Source organism: Antechinus flavipes, chromosome 1, assembly GCF_016432865.1.
Source record: "Antechinus flavipes isolate AdamAnt ecotype Samford, QLD, Australia chromosome 1, AdamAnt_v2, whole genome shotgun sequence".
In the NCBI taxonomy this organism is placed as follows: domain Eukaryota; kingdom Metazoa; phylum Chordata; class Mammalia; order Dasyuromorphia; family Dasyuridae; genus Antechinus; species Antechinus flavipes.
The window spans coordinates 117,117,742-117,142,261 of record NC_067398.1 but is presented as its reverse complement, the minus strand read 5'-3'; the positions used below and the strand labels follow the sequence as shown (position 1 = coordinate 117,142,261).

Genomic DNA, 24,520 nt, shown 5'->3' with positions numbered 1-24,520 from the left:
AGGCAGAAAGCCGTACATGCGTAGTGGCTGCCTATAGCCTGTCTCCTTTCTTGCCCCTCCCCCAGTACTTCACACGCTCATTGTCAAGCGACGGCGGCGAGCGGGCGGTCACGGGGCGCACTAGAGACTCCGATACCTTACGCGCGTGCGCCTTTCATTTCTCTTTTCCCTCTTATCCCTATACTTCCCAACTCCCGCTTCCATTCCCTACCTCCGAATTTTCCCAATGTGCTAGGAGCGCGAGATTCACCTTTCTTTGCTAGCTATCTTAACCTAGAGCTAACCGCCTAGGTGTGAGTGCGTCTCGTCCCCCTCCCTCCCGGGGCTTTCATACGCGCGCGCACTCCCCCTAACTCTCCCCCCCCACCCCGTACTGTTTCGCGCACGCGCGCCGGCTCGCGCCCTCTCTCTCGCTTTCCTCAAGCCCGCGAGATCCCCCCTTCCGCCTCGCGGCGCCTTCTCGCGCCGCCGCCTCCTTGTATCCCTCACACATCGGCCCCCCCCCCAACCCGCTAACGGCGGCGCCCCCTCTCCCCAACCCCCTTCATTCCCCGCGCGCTCGGGCGGGCCCGGCCCCAGCCCAACCTCCCCCCCCCAACTCCCCTTCCGGACGCCGCCACCATGTTGAAGCCGCAGCCGTCTCAGCCATCTCAGCCCCAGCAGACACCCATCCAGCAACCGGCACCAGCACGCCGGCCTCCCGGGGGAACCAGCCCCCCCAACGGAAGCCTCGGGGGTACCCCAGCCTCCGCCTCGGTCCCGGGGCCGCCCACTGCCGCTTCCCCGGGCCTAGGGCCTCCTGCCGGAGGCAGTGGGATCCGCCGGGGAGGTGAGGGGGTTTTGCCGCCTCAGCCGCCGACACATCAACATCAGGAACGGCCCGGGGGCGCTGCTACTGGCAGTACCAGGTGAAGAGGGGCAGGACGAGGGGGGAATGACGGGATGTGGGACAGCCCAGGGCCTTTGCTTGTTGGTAAATGCCTGTCTACCAGTAAGGGGCGGGAGGGAAACCCCGCGGAGTGCCTTGACTCGGCTACTTTCGAAGGGAGATAGTGTCCAGGCTTGGGCGGTGGGCTGCAGTTGTTCGTGGGGAGCAACACTAAGGGTCCCCGATCCAACTTTCAGGAGGGGTTCGGCGGGGACTCTCGGGCTCAGCCAATAGGGATGAAAGAGGAAGCAACGTGTGCCCTTACAGACTGGCCAATGGAGGAGGTGGGGTCCCCGACTTGAAGCAATGAAGAGTGGGGGCTCCTCCATTTGATCCCATTTGGGAAGAGATTCCCCCCTAAGTCAGGCTTAATAGTGGGGTATGATGGGGAAGAGAAGGTGGCCCTTTTACCAACAAGCATATTGTTCAGAAGAGAGCCTAGCCTTGGACGGGGAGGGATGGACTGGACAAAATGGAATGCCCCCCACTCCCGGCCTAAGAGGAAGAAATGGCAAGACTCGGGAGGATTGTGTGTGTCTGTGTGTGTGTGTGTGTTAGTGTTTGAAGGGGGTTCGTCAATGGAGGGGTGGGGGGAAGAGGGGAGGGAGAAGAGGAGAGGTAAAGGTGAGTAGGGTCCCAGCTCAATTGATGTGAAGGGTCTCGCGGTCCCAAAGCTTAGCCAATGGATGGGAAGAGGCGGGAAGGGGTCCCTAGCTATAGCCAATGGGGGGGGGCGTGGAGTCCACAGTTGGGCCAATGGGTAAAGAAGAAATAGGCTGCGCCTACACCCCCCCTCCCCCCGGAGGGAACTGCAGACCCTGTATAACCCCCTGTGCGCGCGCGCACCCTAATACGTGCGCGTGAAAAAGGTGCCGTCTTATGACAGGGTGTTAGTACAACGCTCCTAGCAGCTCCGTAAGAATAGCTGTAGCCGGCACGGTCGAGTCCAATATTTGGCTGGCTGTTTCTAAGGTCAGGGCGGGGGTGGGAGCTTGGCGGACCACACATCTTTCTCGTGGAGCTTATTGAGCCTGCACGCAGGCGCTCTGGGGGCAGGAAGGCGAGCGAGCGTGAAGGAAGCTTGAGGGCTTTAGTGCGCAAGCGCTGAATGGGTGAGGCCTCCCTGTGGATAGTGTCTGCGTCTGCGCGATCCCCTCACCCCGCCAAACGGCCCCCCCTCCCCCCAACGGCCAGTTACATCAGCTTGTGAGGACCCCGGTATCAACGGCGGTTAGTTCTCCCCAGAATGGGTAATGGGGCTTTTCCTAGGGGGTGGAGACAGTTGTCTTCCATGGGCGGTTTAGGGGCTTGATAAAGGTGCCTTTGGTTTTCTCTATAGGGTGATGGGTTTATATTGACTAGTCTTAGATCCGGCTCCATGTGCTTGGGTTTGTTTGACCATTGGTTCCTTGTTGGTGATGGTGTTTTAAATTCTTAGCTCTGTTCCCTTGACTTTTGATGAGAACAGGACGATGACCTGTTAATTTCTTGTTTCACAGAACAATTTGGGCAGGGAATGAAACCATGAGCTTTGAGGTGAAAATAATACCTATCAGTCGTCTAGTTCTTTTCCAACCTTAAGATGAGGAGAAACCTGAAGACTTTATTAGCTTTAGAGGTTTTCATTGCCCTTGGCCTGAAAAGGTATAGGGACATCTCCGATCCAGTCTTTATTATTTCTTAAAAAAGAAGTGGATCTTTCTTACTTGGTTTATGTTGGGTTAAACGTTCTTGACCCTTTGTAGGTAGAAATGTAGGAGTTGGGAAGACTTTTAAATAATTGAAAGTGTCTTTGTTTTTATAGGGGACAGAGCACAGGAAAGGGGCCCCCACCATCACCTGTGAGTACCCTTCCAATAGTTAAATTCAGAGATGTAAAAATGTGAGATTGAAACAGATGGGATAGTACTGAAAATGGGGATCATTGACAAAAGAAAAGTCAGAAAGGTGTAGGATTGGTTACCTGATAGCTGTCATCTCGTCAGTCATCAACTTGTCACTTCCCTGTTATTTTCAGGTATTTGAAGGTGTCTACAATAATTCTAGGATGCTGCACTTCCTTACTGCTGTTGTGGTATGTACCTGTCTTCTAAAGTAGTTTGGTGGGGACTTTAGATAAAGTATAACTTGAAGTCTTTAAATATCACTCTTTTTGCCAGGGTTCCACTTGTGATGTAAAAGTGAAAAATGGTACCACATATGAAGGTATTTTCAAGACTCTGAGTTCAAAGGTAAATCTATTCATCAACCGAGTTTGGAAATTGAAACCATTTGGAAAGGGAGCAATGTGGGAAAGGCAGTGCAGTCAGTCTTAAAGATAGATGTTAAAACACTTTACTTGTTAACCATTTTATATTTTATATATTTATATATTTTTTTACATTTGCTTTGTAAAAATATTGATGCTGGGCAGGTATGCATTTTTGTATTAAGATATCTCCAACTTGATTTTTGGTACTAGAAATTGGGAGTTAGGACATATAATAGGAAATATTTGGGAAGGAAATCAAAAGGGCAGGTAGCACAGCAAATTCCTTACTTTGATAAAATTTCAGACTGTATCTGCCTTCTCCAGTATTGACTTAAGGCCTTGGGGGGGGTGGGTGGGTCTTACAGTTTGAACTAGCAGTGGATGCAGTTCATAGGAAGGCTTCTGAGCCAGCAGGTGGTCCCCGTCGAGAGGACATCGTGGATACCATGGTGTTTAAGCCAAGTGATGTGATGATGGTTCACTTCAGAAATGTTGACTTCAATTATGCCACTAAGGGTAATGCTTTGGGGAATTTCTTTGTTCATTGGGAGGAGAGGGAAATGTTTCCTGCCATTTCTTTTCTCCTGTTCAGAGTGACCATGTGAGGCCACTTTTTCCGTGTGTGTGTGTGTCTGTGTCTGTGTCTATCTGTCTTCCTATCTGTCCCTGTTCAAGAAGAGTAGGACTTTGAGATAGGCAGGTAGTTCAGTGGGTTGGGCATGGGCCTTGGAATCAGGAGGCCTCCCTAAGTTTAAATCAGGCCAGATACTTATAAACTGGTTGTAAACAAGTCACCAAATTTTTATTGCCTCCCATTTTTCCCCCTTCCCTCCCCGAAAAAAGAGTTGGAGTTGTGTTGAGGTTTTGTTTTTCCCAGATGTAGCATGCCCATTCTGCCTTTCTGAGTTTTAAAGAAGTCTATGAAGTCTCATGTGATTCTTAGTTTCAAACTCTATTTCCATAGATAAGTTCACAGATTCTGCCATTGCCATGAACTCAAAGGTGAATGGTGAACACAAAGAAAAGGTGCTACAGCGCTGGGAAGGGGGTGATGGCAACAGTGATGACTACGATCTTGAATCTGATATGGTACATTATATCTTCTGAGAGCTTCTATAATGTTCAGCTGATGTTGGGTTATGGGTTGGTAGGCTTGAACGTATGTTTATGTCGGGATTTAGTCAATTTAAGATGGTACCTTTAGAAATAGAAATTGTGGGAGGTAAAATTATTGGTTCTTACCTAAAATTTGTCTATTTTTTCTTCTTTCTTCCTCCTTATAACATGTGTCTTTTTTCCCTTGTCCATTTTGCAGTCTAATGGATGGGACCCTAATGAAATGTTCAAGTTCAATGAAGAAAATTATGGAGTAAAGACAACTTATGACAGTAGCCTCTCTTCTTATACGTGAGTTTCTGAACACTTTCCAGAGGTAGAACTAGGAGGTAGGGCAACTATTGAGATGGTAGAAACAGATGTCCATCCAAAGGGGGGGATAGAAACATAAACCCCACTTTGATATTGATCTTCCTTTTTTTTTTTCCCTCCCTTCCTTTGTCTTTTTTTCTCCTGCTCCTCTTGACTTTGCATTGTGGTTATGATGGGTTATGGATGGGGAATCTTCTAGGGTTCCCTTGGAGAAAGACAACTCAGAAGAGTTTCGTCAACGGGAGCTCCGTGCAGCCCAACTGGCCCGAGAAATAGAGTCCAGTCCTCAGTATCGTTTACGTATTGCTATGGAGAATGATGATGGACGAACAGAGGAGGAGAAGCATAGCTCTGTGCAGCGACAGGGCTCAGGTCGTGATAGTCCCAGTTTAGTGTCCAGGTCAGTACATTATTGAGGGCCCCAGGTTTTGGGGGAAGAGAGGTGATAGTACGAGATAAGAAGCTTAGAAAATATAGATGTTCTTATTGGCAGGATTTAACCTCCAAGGAAGTAAAATTAATTACATATTTCTGCAGCAATAGCTTTTGGTCTGCAAGTGATATCCTTAAGTAGAATCAGAAAGGAAATTAGAAAAAGTAGCTAGTTAAAGCCAGTGATTTAAGGAGAAACATAACCCATCTGCTTTTTCGTTTTTAGGGTTTTTTTGTTTATTAATCTTTGTTTGTTCCCTTTTCTTAGGGAAGGGAAATATATCCCTCTGCCCCAGAGGATGAGGGAGGGAGGTCCCCGAGGAGGAGTTCGATGCAGCAGCTCCCGGGGAGGTCGACCTGGCATTGGTTCCTTGCCTCCTCGGGGTGGCCCCCACCACCCTGATAGTAGTGGTCCTACTCCTGGTCCTGAGCCCCGTGGCATCAATGGAGGTGAGCCAGGACTGTGGAAAGGAAAGGGAAATTCAGAAAGTAGAACTGGAATGGGGTCAAAAGGTTAATATTAATGCTATAATTTGATATTTGCCATTTTTGTCATATTTTTCCTTTTTCCTTTTTCTTTTTTAAACCTATAGGTCCTTCCCGCATGTCCCCGAAAGCCCAAAGGCCCCTTAGAGGTGCAAAGACCATGTCTTCCCCTAGCAGCCGGCCCCCTGGAGAAACTTCTGCCCCACCTCCTACAGGTAAGACTTCTAAAATGTGTTATATGAGGAGTTAAAAGTTATAAAGAGATAAGGAATAATAAGTTGTGAAGTGTCCTGGATAGAATTAAAGAGAAATGTGTGGGAAGAATGGCAGCAAAGCTTTGGATAAGGAGAGAATAAGAAATTCTACTTTCTTGGGATGGGATAGGTGTGTCTTTGAGATTCTAGAAATAATTATTGTCAAATAAGTAGAAGGAGAAAATGTAACTTGCCCATATGTATGTTAAGTTGAATTATGTGTCCAAATCTATTGTTTAACTTGTTTAACTCTGGTAGTTGGTCGGATGTACCCACCTCGTTCCCCCAAATCAGCTGCTCCTGCCCCAGCCTCAGCTTCCTGTCCTGAGCCACCTGTAGGCTCTGCGGTTCCCACCTCTACAACCTCCATTCCTCCGGTTTCGTCAGCTATGGAACCTGGAGCTGGCCCCATTTCTCCCACCTCCCCAAAAGTTACAGCTCCTAATGATGGTAAGGGGAATGGTGGGAGTCTAGGGGAAGAGAAAGGGCAAGATTTAACTAATTTCTGATTTGGTCTTTATAGTGTATGGTTTTTTTCCCCCACTAAGGAAAAGAACTACCCCAAAAGGAACCTGGGAGAACTCTGGAGCCACCAGAACTAGCTCGAATAGCTGGAAAAGGTGAAGATTAGTTTCTGCCTCCTCGTCTTTAAACATTAGGTGTCTTTTTTCTCAAACTCGAATGTTAGGTGACTTTTTCCTCTATATTGTAAAAAGAATGATGGGGAAGCAAGATGAATGAGCTAATAAGGCTTTAATTCCAGTATATCTCATTACATTCCCTTAAGTTTCCTTCTTTGTTTTTTCCTAGTTTCTACACTTAAGACTTTACTGTCAATAAAAAGTTATAAGAAAAAAAAAAGACTTTATTTAGCCTTTCTAGGGAGGAGAGATAATTTCCCTATGATATTTTACTCTTTTCTGTTCTTCTTTTCTAGCCCCTGGGCTTCAGAATGAACAAAAACGTTATCAGTTGGAAGAACTGAAGAAGTTTGGAGCTCAATTTAAGGTGAGGATTGAGAAAATTAGTAGAATGAATTGTGAAATGTGGATAGGACAAAAGGATTGTGGAGGATGAAACTACAGATGAGGCACGTGGAAAGGTGTAAATAGATCCAAAAAAAATTGGAGAGGATAAGGTAGAAATGATTTTTGAGAAGAATTTAGATAGGAGCTGGGGTGTAACAGCAAATATTAAGTCCTTTGTTTTTTTCTTGATGGTATTTTGTTTTTTCAAATACACGCAAAGATAGTTTTAACATTCACCTTTGCAAAACAAAACAAAAAACCTTGTGTTTTTCTACTTCTCTCTTCCCCCCTTTCTAAGACTGCAGGTAATCCTATATAAATTAAACATGTGCATTTCCTCTAAACATATTTCCATAATATGTGTTTTTGACCTGCAGCTCCAATCCAGCAGTTCTCCTGAAGCCAACCTAGATCCTTTCTCCCCCCGAGGCCCCAAGGAGGGTGGGGTGGAAGCCAAAGGAAAGGAAAAGGAGGTGGAGGGCCTTCTGGCTCCAGAGCCCCTGGTGTCTTCTGGCTCCTCTAAAACAGAATCTCCACCTGATAAGGAGGAAAAGCTGTCCCTCCCCTCAACTGGAGGGACTGAGGGACCAGAACAATCTCAAACACCTCGACAGAACCAAATGGGCAGTCCTCCTGGGGGCATCAGCAAAGGGGATGACAAAGAAGAGGGACCTGTCACTGAGTAAGTGGGGTGGGAACTTGGGATCACATGCTTGAGTGGAAGGGAGAGAGACTGAAGGAACAATGCAAGAAGATGGGGGTATTAAGTTAATAAGAGATCTACTATTATTAACCTTGTGTTTCTTTCATAGTCAAGTGAAGAAGTCGACGCTGAATCCCAATGCCAAGGAGTTCAATCCTTCAAAGCCTTTGTTGTCTGTGGTAAGATGAGAGCAGAAGAGATTTTAGAGAACTGAAAGAAAGGACAAGGATGAACAATGCTCTGATGGAGTGAGGGGGAGAGAGTAGCAGTCTGTGGGTCAACAGCAGTTCATAACATTTATTCTTTATCTGGAAATAGGCAATATTGAGAAGGGAAAAAGAGGGAATATATAAGGGAAACATAAGAGACAAGAATATTTTAAGAATACTTAAAACATTTAAGAGAGGGCTGAGTAGTTGAGAATAGAGCTAGGATAAAAGACTGAAGTTATAAAAGGGACTTGGTGTAGACTTGGGAGGCTAAGGTGTTTTAACTATTATTCAGTTAATACTTGTCTCCTATATACTTAGAGCTGTTAAGGAAGTGCTGCGATATTCCCTTAACTCCCTTCAATTCCTCTCCCCTTTTGTTTCTTAGAACAAGTCAACCAGCACCCCAACTTCTCCAGGTCCCCGGACTCATTCAACTCCTTCAATCCCTGTGCTGACAGCAGGCCAGAGTGGGATGTATAGCCCCCAATACATCTCCTATATACCTCAGATCCACATGGGGCCAGCCGTGCAGGTAAGAAGTGAAAAAGGAAGGGGGGTAAGGGGATATTTGGGAGGAGAGCAACTAGGGTATGTGATCCTCAGGTTTTGTCAGTGCTGCCTGAGAGGAAAATTGGATGATTTGAGGGAATCACAGCCCTGGTCCTTTTGATCTTTCCAGGCTCCTCAGATGTACCCATACCCTGTATCTAACTCTGTACCTGGTCAGCAGGGCAAATACCGGGGAGCTAAAGGTAAGAATAGGGGAAAGAGGTCCGAACTATGCAGCAGCATGAGTTCTTAAGGGATTAGGGAATATTGGGTCATTAATTGGTGAATTAAAAATACTTCATCTGGCTTTCAACTTTAACTCTCTTTTGGTATTAATGCTGAACTTTAGCTGTGTCCTTTCTCATCTATAGGTTCCTTGCCCCCTCAACGCTCAGACCAGCACCAGCCAGCCTCAGCACCCCCTATTATGCAGGCAGCAGCAGCTGCAGGGCCCCCTTTGGTGGCAGCCACACCATATTCTTCCTACATCTCCTATAATCCCCAGCAGTTCCCAGGCCAGCCGACTATGATGCAGCCCATGGCGCATTATCCCTCACAGGTAATTGGGGGTGGAACCAATGTAAGAATACCCTTAGGTATTTGTTGGCCTTCCATCCTACTTTTGGCTCTCCAGGATTTGGGGAGGGGGGAGTTAGATCATATGCCAACTGGCATTTGTTGGGATGTATAGAAAGTATCAAGGAAACACAAGCCTTCCTTTCTTTCCCTATCCTCTAGCCTGTCTTTGCCCCAATGCTTCAGAGTAACCCAAGGATGCTGACATCAGGCAGCCACCCCCAGGCCATCGTCTCATCTTCTACTCCTCAGTACCCTCCAGCAGAGCAGCCCACTCCCCAAGCCCTTTATGGTAAATCTTTTTTATATTTTATAGATTCTTTGTCCTGAAATAAGCTCCCTTTCCTTTTCATGCATTCTTCCTGCTGATTCTTTTTCCCTCTTTACTGCTACAGCCACCGTTCACCAGTCCTATCCACACCATGCCACGCAGCTCCATGCCCACCAGCCGCAGCCAGCCACCACCCCTACTGGGAGCCAGCCGCAATCCCAGCATGCGGCCCCCAGCCCTGTCCAGGTGCCTGACGTGGGAGAGGATTAAGAGTTGAGGCAAAATACTAGGGTTATGAAATGATAGGGGTAAAACTGGGAAGAAAGAGAAATGAAGAAGGGATCTCCCATCAGAATGGGTTTAGGGTTTGAAGTGGCACAAAGTAAAGCTAGGTGTGAAAGTAGTTTGTTGCTTTGTCTGCCTTTGGAACTAATCGTCTTTTTCTGACAGCATCAGGCAGGGCAGCCACCACACTTGGGTAGTGGGCAGCCACAACAGAACTTGTACCATCCAGGTGCCTTAACAGGCACACCACCATCTCTGCCACCGGGACCCTCTGCTCAGTCCCCTCAGAGCAGCTTCCCTCAGCCAGCTGCCGTCTATGCCATCCATGCCCACCAGCAGCTACCCCACGGCTTTACCAATATGGCCCATGTCACCCAGGTAAGTATTCTAAAATAACATTTTCTAGACTCATTTTTTAGTATATTTACACAATAGGACTTGATTGTTTGGACTACCAGAGTATTTTCCCAGCCTTATTGAATATCCCACTAAAGTTCCCCTATTGTGATTTTAATTAACCCATGTTATTTAGACCATGATAGTCATTCCCAGGGAGTCATAAATTTCTTTTCCAAATTTTCTTCCTTCTGAACAGTTTTATAAATAGGGTGTTTCCCATTTCTCCTGTTTTGGAGTGGAAAAACAAAGCCATAGGAATTTTTCTGATAATGATTTGTAGCAGCTGTCTGAGATAGGAGTTTTTTTGTTTGTTCCTCGTGAAGTCCTCACGTCTGCTTCTTTTCTGAAGGCCCATGTCCAGACTGGAATTACAGCAGCCCCACCCCCTCATCCTGGGGCTCCCCACCCACCCCAGGTGATGCTGCTGCACCCACCCCAGAGCCATGGGGGTCCACCTCAGGGGGGTGTGCCCCAGAGTGGTGTGCCTGCTCTTTCTGCTTCTACACCTTCACCCTACACCTACATCGGACACCACCAAGGTGAGCAGACAGGCCTTGTTTATCTGCCTTTCCAGGAAGGGAGGGATAAATATACAAGAGGGGAGGTAGAAAGGATTCGTGAAATCCATCTGAGGGAATTTGGCAAGGAAGATTTTAGGCTGGTGGCAAGAAAGAATTGTGGGACTGAATGGGAGACAGAAGGGGCCGCCTGATAGATGTTGCTTGTTTGCTGCATCTGGTCTGCAAAAGGTTTTAATGTGGTTTGTAGGCCATAGCTGCTGCCTGAATTTGATTAAGTTTGTTGCTCCATTCTTTGCACTCTGTCCTTGGGCTTGTCACCTAATAACCTGACTTGTGGCTTATCAAGCTGTGGTTAACTGTAGTAGCGTGCCAATTAGGAAGGGTTAAACAGGAATGAGACTGATAAGGTGGGAATGAGAGCCTTTGAGAAATGAAAACTAACTTGAGAAACAGGCACGTGCTTTGAAAGGGCCAGTGTTTAACATTGGACTTTGTGGTTTGTTGTTTTTACATAAATGTGGCCGCCTCCTTCAAAGAAGTTGGACAGCACTGGACTAAGGGATAGATGGCTAGGTTCTAATGTTCCTGATCTCTTCTCTTTCCCCTTCAACCAGTTCAATCTCATCCCTCCCAGCAGCTCCCCTTCCACCCCCCGGGGAACTGAAGATGGTCCTGGCCGTCACTTGAGAGACTTCCTTGAGTGGAGGGAGGAGTGACCTATATCTCTTCCCCCAGCAGCTCGGACCAGTACTCTAGCCCTCCACTCCCCTCCCCAGCCCACCCCCACAGGGGGAGTAGGAACTCCTACCAAGCACCTTGAATGGGGCAGGGGGTGGGGTGGGGTAGGTTGGGGGGACCTCAAGGCGGGGCCAGGGTCCAGAGGGAGTGGAGGATTCCTGCTTGGCCCATCCTTCCTCCTACTCTTCCCCTTCATTCCCTCCCATCCCTGCTGGAGACGAAGATCTTTTATTTTCTATTATTTATAACCTCAGACTTGGGCTCCCTTATCCTTCTTTCCCATTAACCTGAGACAGACACATAGACAGATGCCCCACAAGGATGGTTGACAAGGACTTTTACTTTTTATTACATAAAACTATTTAAAAAAAAAACAGAAAAAAAATAAAATTTTAAACTAACTCAACATGCCTGGAATTCCCTCTCTGGGGAAAAGGACAAAAGTGTGACCCTAGTTGTCACAGGACCAGGGCATCAAGGAAAAATACAGAGGTAAGATACTGGGGGCCAGAGTCCTTAAGTTGAGGGAAGGATGTCACTAATGAGATTTGTCTGGCTGTTTCCTTGGTTTGATGATCATGTGTGTTTATGTATATGTGCACGCCTGTGTGTGAGTGTGTGTGTGCATATATGTTTGCGTGTGCATCTCTTCCTCCCAGACACAGGAGCAGAGTGGTATAGTGGAGAAAGCACTAGAGTATGGAAGTTCCTTAGATATTATATTACTTACATGTTTTTTATTTATTATTTAACCTTTTTAGCTCTCGGTTTCCTCATATTTAAAATGGTATTGGGGAAAAGAGGGGAGTTGAACTGGATGAGCTTCAAAATTTTATGAAATTGCACTCCAAATGAAAGAAATTACCTGCCCTTTTTTTCTTGGGCTTGCTAGCTAGAATAAAGAGAATCAATCTTATATCTTGTGGCTCTTGGCAAGGGTTCTGATCCTGTATAACTAGATTGCGATGGTCTAGGTCATTAGTTTGAAATTGTTTAATGTCTCACTTATGCCCTGATGTCTTGTCTAATAGAGTCTAGGGTTCAAGAGGACTGATCTGTCAAGTCTTAGCTTAGGAACTATTTCTCAGTTCTATTATTAATAAACTTGTAGTTGTAATCTGGTTTGTGGGTCAAATAAGGCAACATGTGATATATTTCAAAAAGTAAATTATTGCCATGATTCATATTTTTGAGTATGAGAATGTGTAAGGTTTTCAAAAGAGCAGTGAAAGAGAGAGTCATAGGTAAAAAAAAGGTTTAGTTTTAGAAAAAGTAAACACTAATTGCTGTGAAGACATGTCAGGCATTTCATGGCATTTCTTTGGCATGTGGATAAAAACATAGCTAGATGCAGGTTTTTGCTTTATTAAAGAGATAATCTGGTGATGGATACTGCATTTTCATATTTATTCCATGATTGCTACTTGAAGGAATGAAAGCAGATGTGTGTATAATTCCACTCTTACTCTATTATGATAATATTCCAGAGACTTATTCTAAGATATTTGGGGAATTTTGCCTGGCATCATGGCATACACTGATAATAACTACTGTTGGGGAGGCTGAAATTGTAGAATCATTTGAGCTTGGGGATTCTCAGCTGCAGGGGCTGATCAGGCTGTCTAAGAGAGAGGTAAATCAACAAGAAATGGAGCAGGTCAAGGCTTCTATGTCAGACAGCAATGGGAATGTTCTTGTCTTGTTTTTCTACTGCCATAGGGGAATTTTTTTTTAAATAGGGTTTATCAATCATGTTTCCTTTTTGGGCACATTTTAAATAATGAGACGACCTGAGTGTATGGAAACACTCTTCTTCCTTGCAATGTTCTTGCATTGTTGGACCACTCAAGTTAGAAGCTTCTGTCTTAAATTCCCTTCATTAATCCAGATTGCAGTCCATATGTTTGATGTGTATCCTCCCATAATTTTAGCACAAAAGGTATATAAGTCAGTGTCCTGTGCTTTTTTTTATTTTGACCAGTAGAACACTAGCTTCCTATCTTAATATATATTCATCCTCTTCCTATTTATTTGATGACATCTTGTACATAAACCTGCTCTTTTTTGAAGTTGCTATTATTGCTTTTACTATATTACAGTTTGCTCACACTCTGTGCCTATATATCATCTTTGTGTCGAGCTTTTGTTTGGCTTCATGCCAAAATAGCAACAGCACAATATATTAGTATTCAAAAATATTTGCCTTTGTTTCTTAGATTTGATGCTTATTGGGGGCAATTTCCAAAAGGTAAATTCCATGTGCTATTTTCCCCCTAATTCAAATCTGGATTTAACTTGTTTGCCCATCTGTATGTACTGATGCACAATTGCTAGATTTGTTGAGCCAAATGCATACCATACCATCTGGGCAAGACATCCTATATCCACTTCAATTTTTGCTGTGTAGATGGTCAAAAGAATATCCTTGAGTGATTATGGATTTTGTCTAGAAACTATGGGTTTCCAGGGCTAAATGCAACCAATAGAATGTCATTCTTAAGAAAAACATCTGGATTCTTTAACTGCCCTCATCAAATTTCTCTTAAATTTGGACTCTTTAAAGGAGAATGTATTGGCAAGTATATATATCTCTCCATTTTATCCCTCACCTAAAATTTATAATCAGAGGGAGGGTAATATTCAACAAGACGGTTATAACTTAAAACAACAACAGAAAAAAAAACACTCACTCTATGAATTTTTTTTGAATAATTTTGATGTATAGATTGACAGAGATGAATTCTGGAAGAATATTCTAGTTTTTAGTCAATAAAGTACAGTGGGTTTTAAAATATATTTTTACTTCCTACTCATTCTCTCACTTAGGATGCCTTCATTTTGTGTTTATAACTCATTTTGTGCAGAGCGTATCGTCACATATTACTAGTTTGGTGTTAGGAGGCATTTTATTTTTTATATTAAGATCTTTGGTATTTCTCTGCACATCCTCACAGTTATATGTCCCCTCTAGCATCAATTCTTTCTGGCTGTTTTCCCCATCTTGGTTCTAAAATAATGTTATTTCTCTCTTCTGAATAATTTGGATATATTAAATACTTAATAAATGCTTTTTTCGTTCTGTGAACCTGTTCATCATGGCATTGTGATGTCAGGGTTCAAAAACTGTACATGCATCAGTACAGGTGGTTCCAATGTTCTTAATGGGGAAAAATTCATTCAAATCTTTTTCCTTTTTCTAATGATTACTCTCATTCCGTTTTCATCCCTGAATACTCTTGGGTTGACTTGACTTACTTTGGATCTTTTGTAAAGCTTTCTTTAAATAGGTTATCCTATTGAGAGAAAATAGTGTTCATAATCATCCATCTTTATTCTTAACAGTTTTGCCTTTGGATGATTTCTTGGCAAGTAAAATATTTGGTGATTAAGGGATTTTCTGGTCTCTTCTAGCAATTTACATTGATTAAACTTTTGCATTGTAATTGATGACTATTTTTGACGCTTATTTTCCCTTTTTTTGGTCAATTGCTGTTAAAATAGATCAGGAGAGAATTGTTTATATCATGTACCATAACATTTTTTTATCTCCATTATTAGTCTTTTTGTGAATTCTGATCTTCATGAAGTGTAGGATATTACTTCTTTTTACGGAAAATACTTTTTAGTTTTGTCTTTTTTCTAAGTGTCTGTGACAATGTCTGCTAAAGAAGGTATTTAATGATTGGTTCTTCCTGTTTTTTCTGAATCTAGGTTTCTTTATTTGTGAAAATAAATTTGTAAAACTCCATGTGGTTGTTGAAAGGAAAAGGACTTTTAAAGCCTTTAGAAAGCAGTATAACTAGCCAGTTGGGATAGTGTGAATGTTGGGTCAACCACATTTATTATGTTTGACCAAACAGTTTCTGCCCTTAGGTTGCTTATATTTAACTGCCTTTGTTAAATTAAGAGTCTGGATGAAGTGGTCAGAAAGCCAACTTAAAAAACAGAAAAACTTTTGACCATTTCTGATACATTCTGGCTGGACAAGTATATCACTTAATCTTTCTATGCTTTAGTCCAGTAGTGGTGTCAAACTTCAGTAGAAACATTGACTTAGAAAACCCAAAATTAGCATTCTGTTGAATTGTGTTAAATATTTCCCAATTACATTTTCATCTGATTGTAGCACTGAGAAGTTTGGGCTTGAGAGTTGGACAACTCTAGTCTCTTGTAAAACTTCTAAGTTATAGAGAAGGTATCAGTCTACCAGGGTAGAAAGGAAGTTTTCTTCATTGAGGATTTCTTTATTTAAAAAAAAAAAAAAAATCACAGATCCACATCTACCCCCAACTTTCTAGTGGGATCTTTTTTTAAAATCTAGTAGTTGTAACACTTAACACTTAATGCCTAATTAAATTTCATCTAACTTGATTTGTCCTATTCTAATCTATTAATTTGGATCTGTCAGTATTCTGGCTCTTTGTTCAGTCTTTATATAGTCATCTATAAATTTGTTGTTTTAACTTCAAGACATCAATTCCTTATTTTAAAAAAAAAAACCTTGTTTTTGTTGGGATCATATATCATCACCTTCATTTCTGAATGTATGCCTACCCAATATTTTTTAATAGTAGTTCAGCTAAACCACAAATACACCTACCATATCTGACTGTATATGTAATAGATTTCTGCCACTAATGTTCAGTTTCATATTTGCTCTATTTATACTTTAGTCATTGTGTGTTATTTCTCTGGTTCTGCTTACTTCACTGCATTTTATATCCTCATATTTCCTGAATTTCTCATGTTAATAGTAAGATTTTGTTAAATTCCTACATTGTGATTTCTGCGTTAATACAACAAAGGATGCTGCTGCTGTGAATTACTTTGAGTAATGTTTTGTCTTTGATCTCCATGTGGTATATGCCTTAGCAGTTAGATCTTTGGAATAAAGAGGGTGGATGAGAAAAAGTCAATGATTTATCCAAAATATGATCTCCTTATCATTAAAAATTGAGTATCCTTTCAATCCGATAAACATTTAAGTGCACACTGTGTAGGAGGCACTAGTAATACAAAGACAAAAGAAATAAAAAAGAAACCTGCCCTCATGCACTTATATAGGACATATTACATCTACCTTTGTATTTATAGATGTATGCAAAATAAATACAAAGCATTTGAAGTGAAAGGAGATCAAGGAATAAAGTGTCATATAGAATCTGATACTTAAGTCAAGTTCTGAGGTGCAGGGATGAGTGACAAGCTTGGGTGAAAACTTAGTAGAAATGAGAGGTATAGATGTGAGAAGGCCAGTTTTGGCTGGAGTTTGAACTAAGTAGTGATATGATTGAATCTGTGCTTTTAGGATATCGCTGGTAGTTTATGTGGAGGCAGAGTCCAGAAGTGATGGAGTGAGTGATTAGATGAGTCAAGTTCATCACCAAAAAGGGATGATGGTAGGTTGTAAATATAGATGACTAAAAAGGTTAGTGGTCTTCATAGAAATAGGGAAGTTTGGAATAATGTAACACTGAATCTGGGTATACAAATCTGGGAGTTATTCTTTATACATATTTAAACCAACTGGATGTGGAGGTAGAGTAGAGAAAGGGCCAAGAACAATATTTTAGGATATAGCCCACAATTAGGTAACATGATATATGGATGATGGTCAAGCATAGGAGATGGATTGACCAAACTGGAATACAAAAGAACAGAGACTGGAAAGGAGAGACTAAGTGGAAGGAAATAGGTCAAAAAGAATTGAACAATTTATTTGACGAAAGTTGACAAAAGTCAGGCATGCAAAGGGTTAAAGAAAGGAGAATGTAACAATTTGGAATGCTTTTAGCCCATGCTAATGACTAGTAACAAAAAAAATCATCTTTTCTGAAAATAGCATTTCAGGATAGGTATTGCATTTTCAAAAATTGGAACTTCTCACAAAGACAAGCTCTATGCTGTTTCCGAAAACACATCTCCCTAAGACTTTTTGTCAAGTAGATCTGATAGTCTAAACCTTAAAAGGATTGTTTATTTTTCTTTGCCATTTTCAATGCAAAATAGGATTTAAGTAGTTCTGGTCATGTTTTCTTATACATATGTCCCAAATGTTGTACCTGTTCCCTTTCTTGTTCTATCCCTGAGATAGTTTTAAATTTTAGTTGGAAGCAGCTACCTAAGCAGCATCCAGTATCAAGACAATACAGTGGCTTGAGGAATATACATGTAGAAAAGTTGTGACTCTTGCAGAAGTGTTTCTTTGCTGGGTAAAAACCTAAAATTCACACTTACAAATGGATGGGATCGCCAAGAGCTTTGGATGATGAATGTATCGGGCTTTCTAATGTAATTGAATTTGCCTCAGAAAATCCAGTGACACAATGACTTTGGAATCATCAAAATTTCAGGTAACCCCAAGAATGAGAAAAAGATATCAGGATATTGGATAAACTTAGAGAAACCCATAAGTGAGAATTGCAAGAGTAAGTGGGTCAGACAACTATGATCTAAGTAACCATAAAAAAATGTCCACTTTATCACTACAGGTTGGTTATTATTCACCCCCCCCTATGTCCTAGTATATCCTCCTAGAGATAGCAGGAAAGGCTTAACAACTTATTTTTTCTTCCTAAACTTGAGCTTGCTTGTGTTTCAAATCAGTGAGTGATGAGGGGAAAAGCAGTCAAAATTTCAAAATGTCGCAATTACTGTCCCTATTTTCTTCGGTCATTATCTGTTTTGCTCGTGCTTTGTGGTTGGTTATACTCAGTATAAAACACATTTCTTTTTAAGATCTGAGTTTTAAAATAAGGTCGTTTCCAGATGCCATCTCCTGGAAGCAAATTTGGAGTTAAGAGCTTTTGAAGCATAAGTTTCCCAAGCATAACACATTGTGGGAGTAGAAGCATTGGTAAAAGGAGAAATTTACCTATTACCAGATACATCCTTAATTATTAGGATTCATATCATTTATACCATTTGACTTGTTTTTGAATAAATTTTGGAGACAGAAGGGATCAATCAGAAAATATTTAAGTGTCTACTATATGCTAGGTATTAGGATAAGTGCTGAGAGTGGGAAAAGTAAAGTAGTTCACCATTCTGCATTAAAGAAATAATCCCACAGATATGTTTTCTTCCTTGTGAGTTAACAGGACTGTCATGTCTCTCCCTTGTAGAGTTAAAACTAGAAAAATGAGGAATGTGGTTAAAATTGCGCCATCCATCTCTGTGTTTTCTGGAAAGAACCAAGGTGTAGTTACCTCTGCTTGCAAAAGGAATGTTGTTAGAATGAAGGGAGCAGCAGGAGGTGGGAGGAATAAGGCCTCAATCTAATGTGAACAGAAAGAAGTTTTTAAAGTGCCGATTATGGACTTTGCCTGTGATCACAAAGCATATAATCTTGTCCAGAAAAAAGAGGTGGAAGGTCACCAAGAAAGGCATTGAAGGTGGTGTATATCTGAAGTTCCCATTCAGTCCTCCAGCTACCTCTCTATATCTTGTACAGGGAGTCAGACCAGGTCATGGTTATATAGAATCACTGGGAGCAGTCTGACCCAAGTTGAAGAGTTATTCTCTGACAATCTTCTCCAAGATATTCCCAGATGAACTCAATCAGAATGAATAGAGAGCCCCAGGGAGAATTAGTCTCCCCAACCCGGGTCATCATATTCCCTTACCTGCACAAAGGGCGGAACCAACAGTAACAGGAGTGTTCTCCCATGTGTAGCCAAACTCAGGGGGAGGAGAGGAGGGAGAGGGAGCAGCTGAAAAGCACAGTGAATATGAGCATGGGCCCTAGAGTTAGGAGAACGTGAGTTCAAATTTGGCCTCAGACACTTGACATTTCCTAGTGTGGTGTGAACCCTGGGCAAAGCATTTAGCCCCAATTATCTCATTAAAAAAACAAACAAACAAACAAGTGAGCAACTTATATCTCTAGCTCTAGTAATTTCACTACCCCATTGTCCTGGACAAGCACCTACCTTGTTTGCAAACACATATGTGCTCCACACCAATCTGGGTGGAAGAAAATTGCTCCTATTAATAAGGTGTACATCCAAAGTTTAGAAAACAATTTAAATGCCATATAGGAATGAACTTGACTTGACCCCAGTGAACTTATGCTCCACATCAGAGATGTTTTAAAGAGTGCCTTCCTCTTCCCTAAACCTTGCCTACCATTCAACCCCAAATATTGGCCTCTAGTAAGGTCTCTTAAGGGACTGGCATCTATTTGGCAAACAGCAGGTGCTTCCTTGTATGAGGAATGGGGCCATTATTGGTTGCCACTACCAAAATGTTGCTGTCCAAATGTGGCTTTTGGAGTCTATTTGAGCATGCTAATTTTAGCTGTCTCTTCTAGTGGTGTGTGTTTAGTACTTTCTTTCTCCTGCTATTTGAGAAAGGCCTTTTTTCTAGGCTCCATATTTTTCAAGTTTCTAACTTTTTCTACTCTCTTCTTAGCAGTAGCCCAGATTGCAACTATGACACCTCAATATCTTCCCCAGATACAGAGCTCCCAGTTCCTTCAGCCATCTCAATGCCTAGGTGTGTCCCCCTCATTTTGACCAGGACAGTCAGTGTAAACAATGTGTCAAGTGGCTCTGCTAGAACTTGGAACCAGAGGGGAAGAGACAGTTAAAGGGAGGGAATGAGAGTCCCATAGGTGGTAAGTGTTCCCTCTCAGACCAACTTCTGTGTCCTTGCAGTGCTAGAAAACAAGATTTTGACTCCATACCTACAGAGCCTGGTTACAAGGCCAGTAACTGAGTTGTTACTTCAAACTGATTCCTAGGACTCAATAACCAGTCAGAATGATGAGCCAAATGGGATGTCTTGGGGGCATAGTGACCTATCTCAAAGTTTGAAATACCTCACTTGGTTATGATTTATTTCCACCCTTGATTGAGCTAAAAAGCACTGTACTATTTGCAAATATTGCCTAGACAGCTTAGTGGTACAGTGGAGATGGAACTGGAGTCAGTTCTCTTGAATTCAGACACTTAACTAGCTTTGTGACCTTATGCAAGTCATTTAATCTCTTTGCATCAAGTTTTCTTAACTGTAAAATGGGTAAGAGCACCTACCTCACAGGGTTGTTGTGAGGATCAAATGAGATACTTATTTGTAAAGGGCTTAAAACAGTGCCTGCACATAACTAGGTGCTTAATAAATGCCTCTTCCCTTCCTCATTTCTTGGGGGTAACTGCTGTCAGCATGTTTATAGTCCATGTGGCATATGGTGCCAAGATTAATGTGTGGTTTGTCCCTCAAGTCTTAGTGGCTGCCACAAGCTCAAAATGGGAAGGGCTTCCATCAGGAATTGTGCTTGTATAGAAAAAGTTGGTCATCATAGAGACAATAAGTCAGCCTCTTAATGGGGGGGCTGGTAAAAGACGTGGAAAAGAAGTGTTCCGAACTTCTTTCTCAATCCTTCATTTTCACTGGCTCTTGATCAAGTTCGAGATCAGGAATATTTTCTTAACTACAAAAAGCTGTGTAACTGGCAGCATTAAATGGGAAAGAAAAGAGAACCATTTACTACAGTAAAGATCAACCAAGACGCATTTATTAGGCACCAACTATGTGCCAAGCACTCCCCTGGGCGTTAAGGGCAACAGACATTTGGAGTGATAATGTACTGACCTTCCTTCCGTCCCCTTGGCAGTCACTTCCTGCATTCCCTGCTTATTTCCATCTCCTAGGTCCCTCGTTCCCTTCGGGGGACACTTTACCTTACTCACCCTTGTTTCCCACCCCCTCCCCCCATTTTTTTTTTTTTAAACATTATTGGACAGACCCCTGCACCCTCCTTGCCCTCCTACTTCATTCCCGAGGATACCTAGATTCCCTCCACGCTCCATTCCTTTTACTACGCCGTCTGTGTACCCTGGGCGTAAGAGAATCCGCAGCTTCGCCACACCCCGCCTTTTAATCTCTGGGGTCCGGTGGCGATGAGTAGCTGCTGTTAGGACAAGAAGGGGAAAGGGATCACCGGAAAGGAAATTGGGAACGAGACATGCCGCGTTCTTGAGATGGAAAGATTTGCAGCATTCTACAAGATAAGTTAAAGCATCCGGAAGTGACGTCACGTAAGGGCGAGCAAGAACTACGTCCGAAGCTTCAAGGACTTCCGGCGGAGCGGGGTCCGCGGAAGAAATCGGAAGACATTCTAGGCCACAGCGGGATATCAGATCCCATAATGCATTACCAGGAAGGACAAAGGAGCCCCGCCCCCTTTTGCCATAGCCACACGGGATTTGTAGTTTGCTGAGGCCATATTTAAAAGGACCTGTAATATAATTTGATGCACTTTCGCGGTACCTTCTCAAATACTATTGGACTACCCCGACCTGGGCTGTAGGTATTTTATGCCTGAAGTATGTTGTTAACTTATTTAAAGCTCCTTTCCTGGGCCAGCAACACTTAAAAAATTCACACAGAAGTATTACTTGTCAGGCCTTGTGCTCTTGACTACCTGCTATCCCTCAGTTGCCCAAAAAAGAGAAACAAGGCCGTTAATATTTAGCCTAAGTTTACTGCACATTCTTCCCAGTTTCCCCTTCTTTCTGCATCAACATCATTGCCTGCCCTCTGAATCCATCCCCTTTCCACTCATGTCATTTTAACATCTCTGATCTCATGTCATTCACTTTTGGTGGATCTTAAAGTTCCAAAGCAGATGTTGTGGTGGGTTGGAAAGAGCAACGACTGTCAATCTTGGAATCAGGTGACCTGAGCTCAAATTCCCTTTCTGATAATGTAACATGTTACTCTTGCTCAGAGTCATTTGGGAAGTGGGATCACTGGTACTGTGAAGCACTACTTGAAGGAAGAGTTTTGAAAACTTAAGCCACTATTAATAAAAGTCCTGAACTGGTGAAGCATTCAAGGGTCCACCATCATCTGATCCCCAGAAATTTTACTTTAACAATTCCTACTATTCCCTTTTATTTTTGAAACTCAGACAAAATGGCTATGTCTTTCGTTTTCCAGCTTATATTTCTTCCTGGAACGTCCTCACCTAACATCTCTTTGAAGCAAATCTAGCTTCAGACTCAGCTAAAATTCATCTTCCTGAACCCTTCCCCCAAATACCTCAACCAGAAGCAGAGAATTCTCAAAGTACTTTGTATCTTCTCTCTGACTCTTAAGGATAAGGACTTGTATCTTCATAGATACAGGGAGCTTCCCTTATAGGGACACTCCCTCTCTATCCTTATTCTGCAACTTTAGGGTTGCACAGAGCAGTGTCAGAGCTAGGACTCAAGTTCAGGTCTTCCTGACTCCCTGATAAAGCTGTCCTCTGTCACATTGTTCTGTATTGTGGTTAGATGTACATGACTGTTCAAAAGAAATTTGTTCTCAAAAAGGTCCAGGACAAGGTGTATTTACAAGTTCTATCAAACAATTCTAATATTCCACAAACTGTTTGCAAAATGGTAAGGATCTCATCAAGGATATCCTTTGGTCATTCTGAAAGTGCTCTTAAACCTAAATTGGAAGGTGACAGAAACTTCTAGTATCCCTAATGAATAGATGTTAGAAAAGAGGCTATGTGATATTAAGATTACATCAAGCTGGATTTATGCCAAGAATACAGGATTGGTTCAACATAAAACACAGTTGCATAGTGTTTTGACAAACCCACACATCCCAATAAGTGGATATTCACTATTTGATAAAATTGAAAGCAAGTCTAGCAAAAATTAGGCTCACAGCATACTTTCCTAACCTGGTTTCATAAATTAAAAACAATCCCTGAGGTACACAAATAGCTTGTAGCATATACCAAGTTAGATTCCAAATGTATATTTTTGCATGTTGATCTCCCTTTGTATACTCCTCCATCCCCAAAATTTAAGAGCTGTTTTATCTATGGAGCTAACTCATCACTTGCAAGGATTTTTGTTAAGGTACTCGATGTTTAATGAATAAAACACTTGGAAAATAGGAATCCATTAAGACAATGCTATTTGGGGAAGATCTCCTTTCTCATCTACCCAAGAAAATAGGCAAAAGATACTGGAATGGGAGTGCTGGGCTATTTATTCCCACCTCCACCCCTCTGCCACTGCTCCAAGTCATGACTACATACCATAGGGAGGATTTACCTCATTTTGCCTTGAAAGGGGGGGGAGAAAGGGTTACTCCCTATACTTAGCTGGCCTAGGAAAAAATATTTCCCTCCCTCTGGGATTCTGGGAAAGATTCCAAAATGAACCCTCTCTCAAGTCCTTAAGGGTTCTACCAGAATCCCAAAATGGGGGTTAGACTGGAACAGTGAGACACAACCAATGAATTTAGCTTGGGTTGGGTTGGCTTTTCAAACCATGTCTCATCTTCCTGTACCTTCAGGAACTGAAGTACCTTCCCCATTTTAGCAGTTTCTCATAATTCAGAGGCTTTAAGGTATTGCATGAGAAGTCAGGAAAACATGGATCCATCTCTCCTAACCTGTATGGTAATTTACCTTGCTGTATCAGATGCCTTCCAGTTCTGAATTTATGACCACCTTTATTTAATCCTTTTCTCTAAGGATGCTTTAGAAACCAGCTCACAATTTAAAATTCTTTGAACTCATTCATTTCTGGGAGACAGACTCCCTAGTAATCCGATAACACCTTTCATTCCTCATATTTGTGAACCCAAAGAAAGTGAAAGCTATGAAGGCTTATGTTTTTATAAGCAGTAATTCTCTACCTATCCTGACTGGCAGGCCTTTTTATTTCCAAGTAATCAGAAGAGGCAGCCCAGGATAGGGGAAGGGGAGATACTCTTGGGAGCCTGGAAGAAGACCTAGGATGTCATGTTTTCTCCACTACCCTGTAGGAGCGGTGGGATCAAGATCTATTTCACCTGAGGTTTTTTTCTTCCCACTGTAAAAAGGTGTTAATATGTGTCATACTCACCTTTAGTAACTCTGCATTTTCTCTCAGCAGCCCTGCTTGGTTTTGACTCCAAGGGAACATCATGCCTCACTCAGGATAAGCTGATCACCTGAAGTCTCATGACCATGCTGATTGACTGACTCCGTTTTTGATACTCAACACCTTCTCAGCCCCAAAGTTGCCCCTTCTCCCATTAGACTGTAAGCTCCTTGAGGGCAGGGACTGTCTTTTTCTTATTGTATGCCCAGGGCTTAGCACAATGCTTAGCATATAAGTAGACCCTTTTTGTTTATTGAACTGTGTGAGGATCAAATTAAGTAATTTATACAGTGCTTTGCAAACCTTAAAAGCACATTAACCAGTGTGGCTTAATGGACAGAAAGCCAGCCTTGGAAATTGTTCCAGGAGCCTCTCAATGCCTCTAGTCAATTCTGTAAGGCTATTATACATTGCAAAGAAGGTGCTGATGTATTTTGGAAGAGGGAGTTTCCACATCCCAGAAGTTCTCCACTCAAAAAACTGCAAGTCCGCTACACACACACACACACACACACACTGAACTGTCCAAACAAAATTTTAAACTTACATTCTACAAATAAAGGTCAGCCATTTCTATTTAA

At 42.4% G+C, this 24,520-nt stretch overlaps 1 protein-coding gene across 5 annotated transcripts; it reads left to right on the top strand.

The window, feature by feature from the left end:
• Positions 1-112: 112 nt before the first annotated feature.
• Positions 113-24,520, top strand: ATXN2L (ataxin 2 like). 5 transcript variants are annotated; one of them, XM_051988654.1, is made up of 23 exons: positions 113-908; positions 2,733-2,769; positions 2,946-3,002; positions 3,088-3,159; positions 3,545-3,695; positions 4,144-4,268; positions 4,495-4,586; positions 4,807-5,007; positions 5,308-5,489; positions 5,633-5,740; positions 6,038-6,229; positions 6,328-6,399; positions 6,717-6,787; positions 7,185-7,489; positions 7,620-7,689; positions 8,108-8,254; positions 8,402-8,474; positions 8,643-8,830; positions 9,010-9,139; positions 9,243-9,364; positions 9,569-9,781; positions 10,152-10,341; positions 19,719-20,201. In XM_051988654.1, exons 1-23 carry the CDS (start codon positions 622-624, stop codon positions 19,802-19,804), a joined length of 3,171 nt encoding a protein of 1,056 aa, XP_051844614.1. In that variant the 5' UTR covers positions 113-621; the 3' UTR covers positions 19,805-20,201. The 5 variants fall into 5 exon arrangements, with proteins under 5 accessions (XP_051844614.1, XP_051844581.1, XP_051844607.1 ...); XM_051988621.1 differs by lacking the exon at positions 19,719-20,201 and adding an exon at positions 23,949-24,520 and having other exon boundaries at positions 114-908; XM_051988647.1 differs by lacking the exon at positions 19,719-20,201 and adding an exon at positions 10,860-10,903 and having other exon boundaries at positions 114-908.

Coding starts and splice junctions, on each gene's coding strand:
- ATXN2L (XM_051988654.1), top strand. CDS start 622: ATGTTGAAGCCGCAGCCGTCTCAGCCATCTCAGCCCCAGCAGACACCC. Junction 3,696..4,143: donor CTTCAATTATGCCACTAAGG/GTAATGCTTTGG, acceptor CTATTTCCATAG/ATAAGTTCACAGATTCTGCC. Junction 8,475..8,642: donor CAAATACCGGGGAGCTAAAG/GTAAGAATAGGG, acceptor TCTCATCTATAG/GTTCCTTGCCCCCTCAACGC.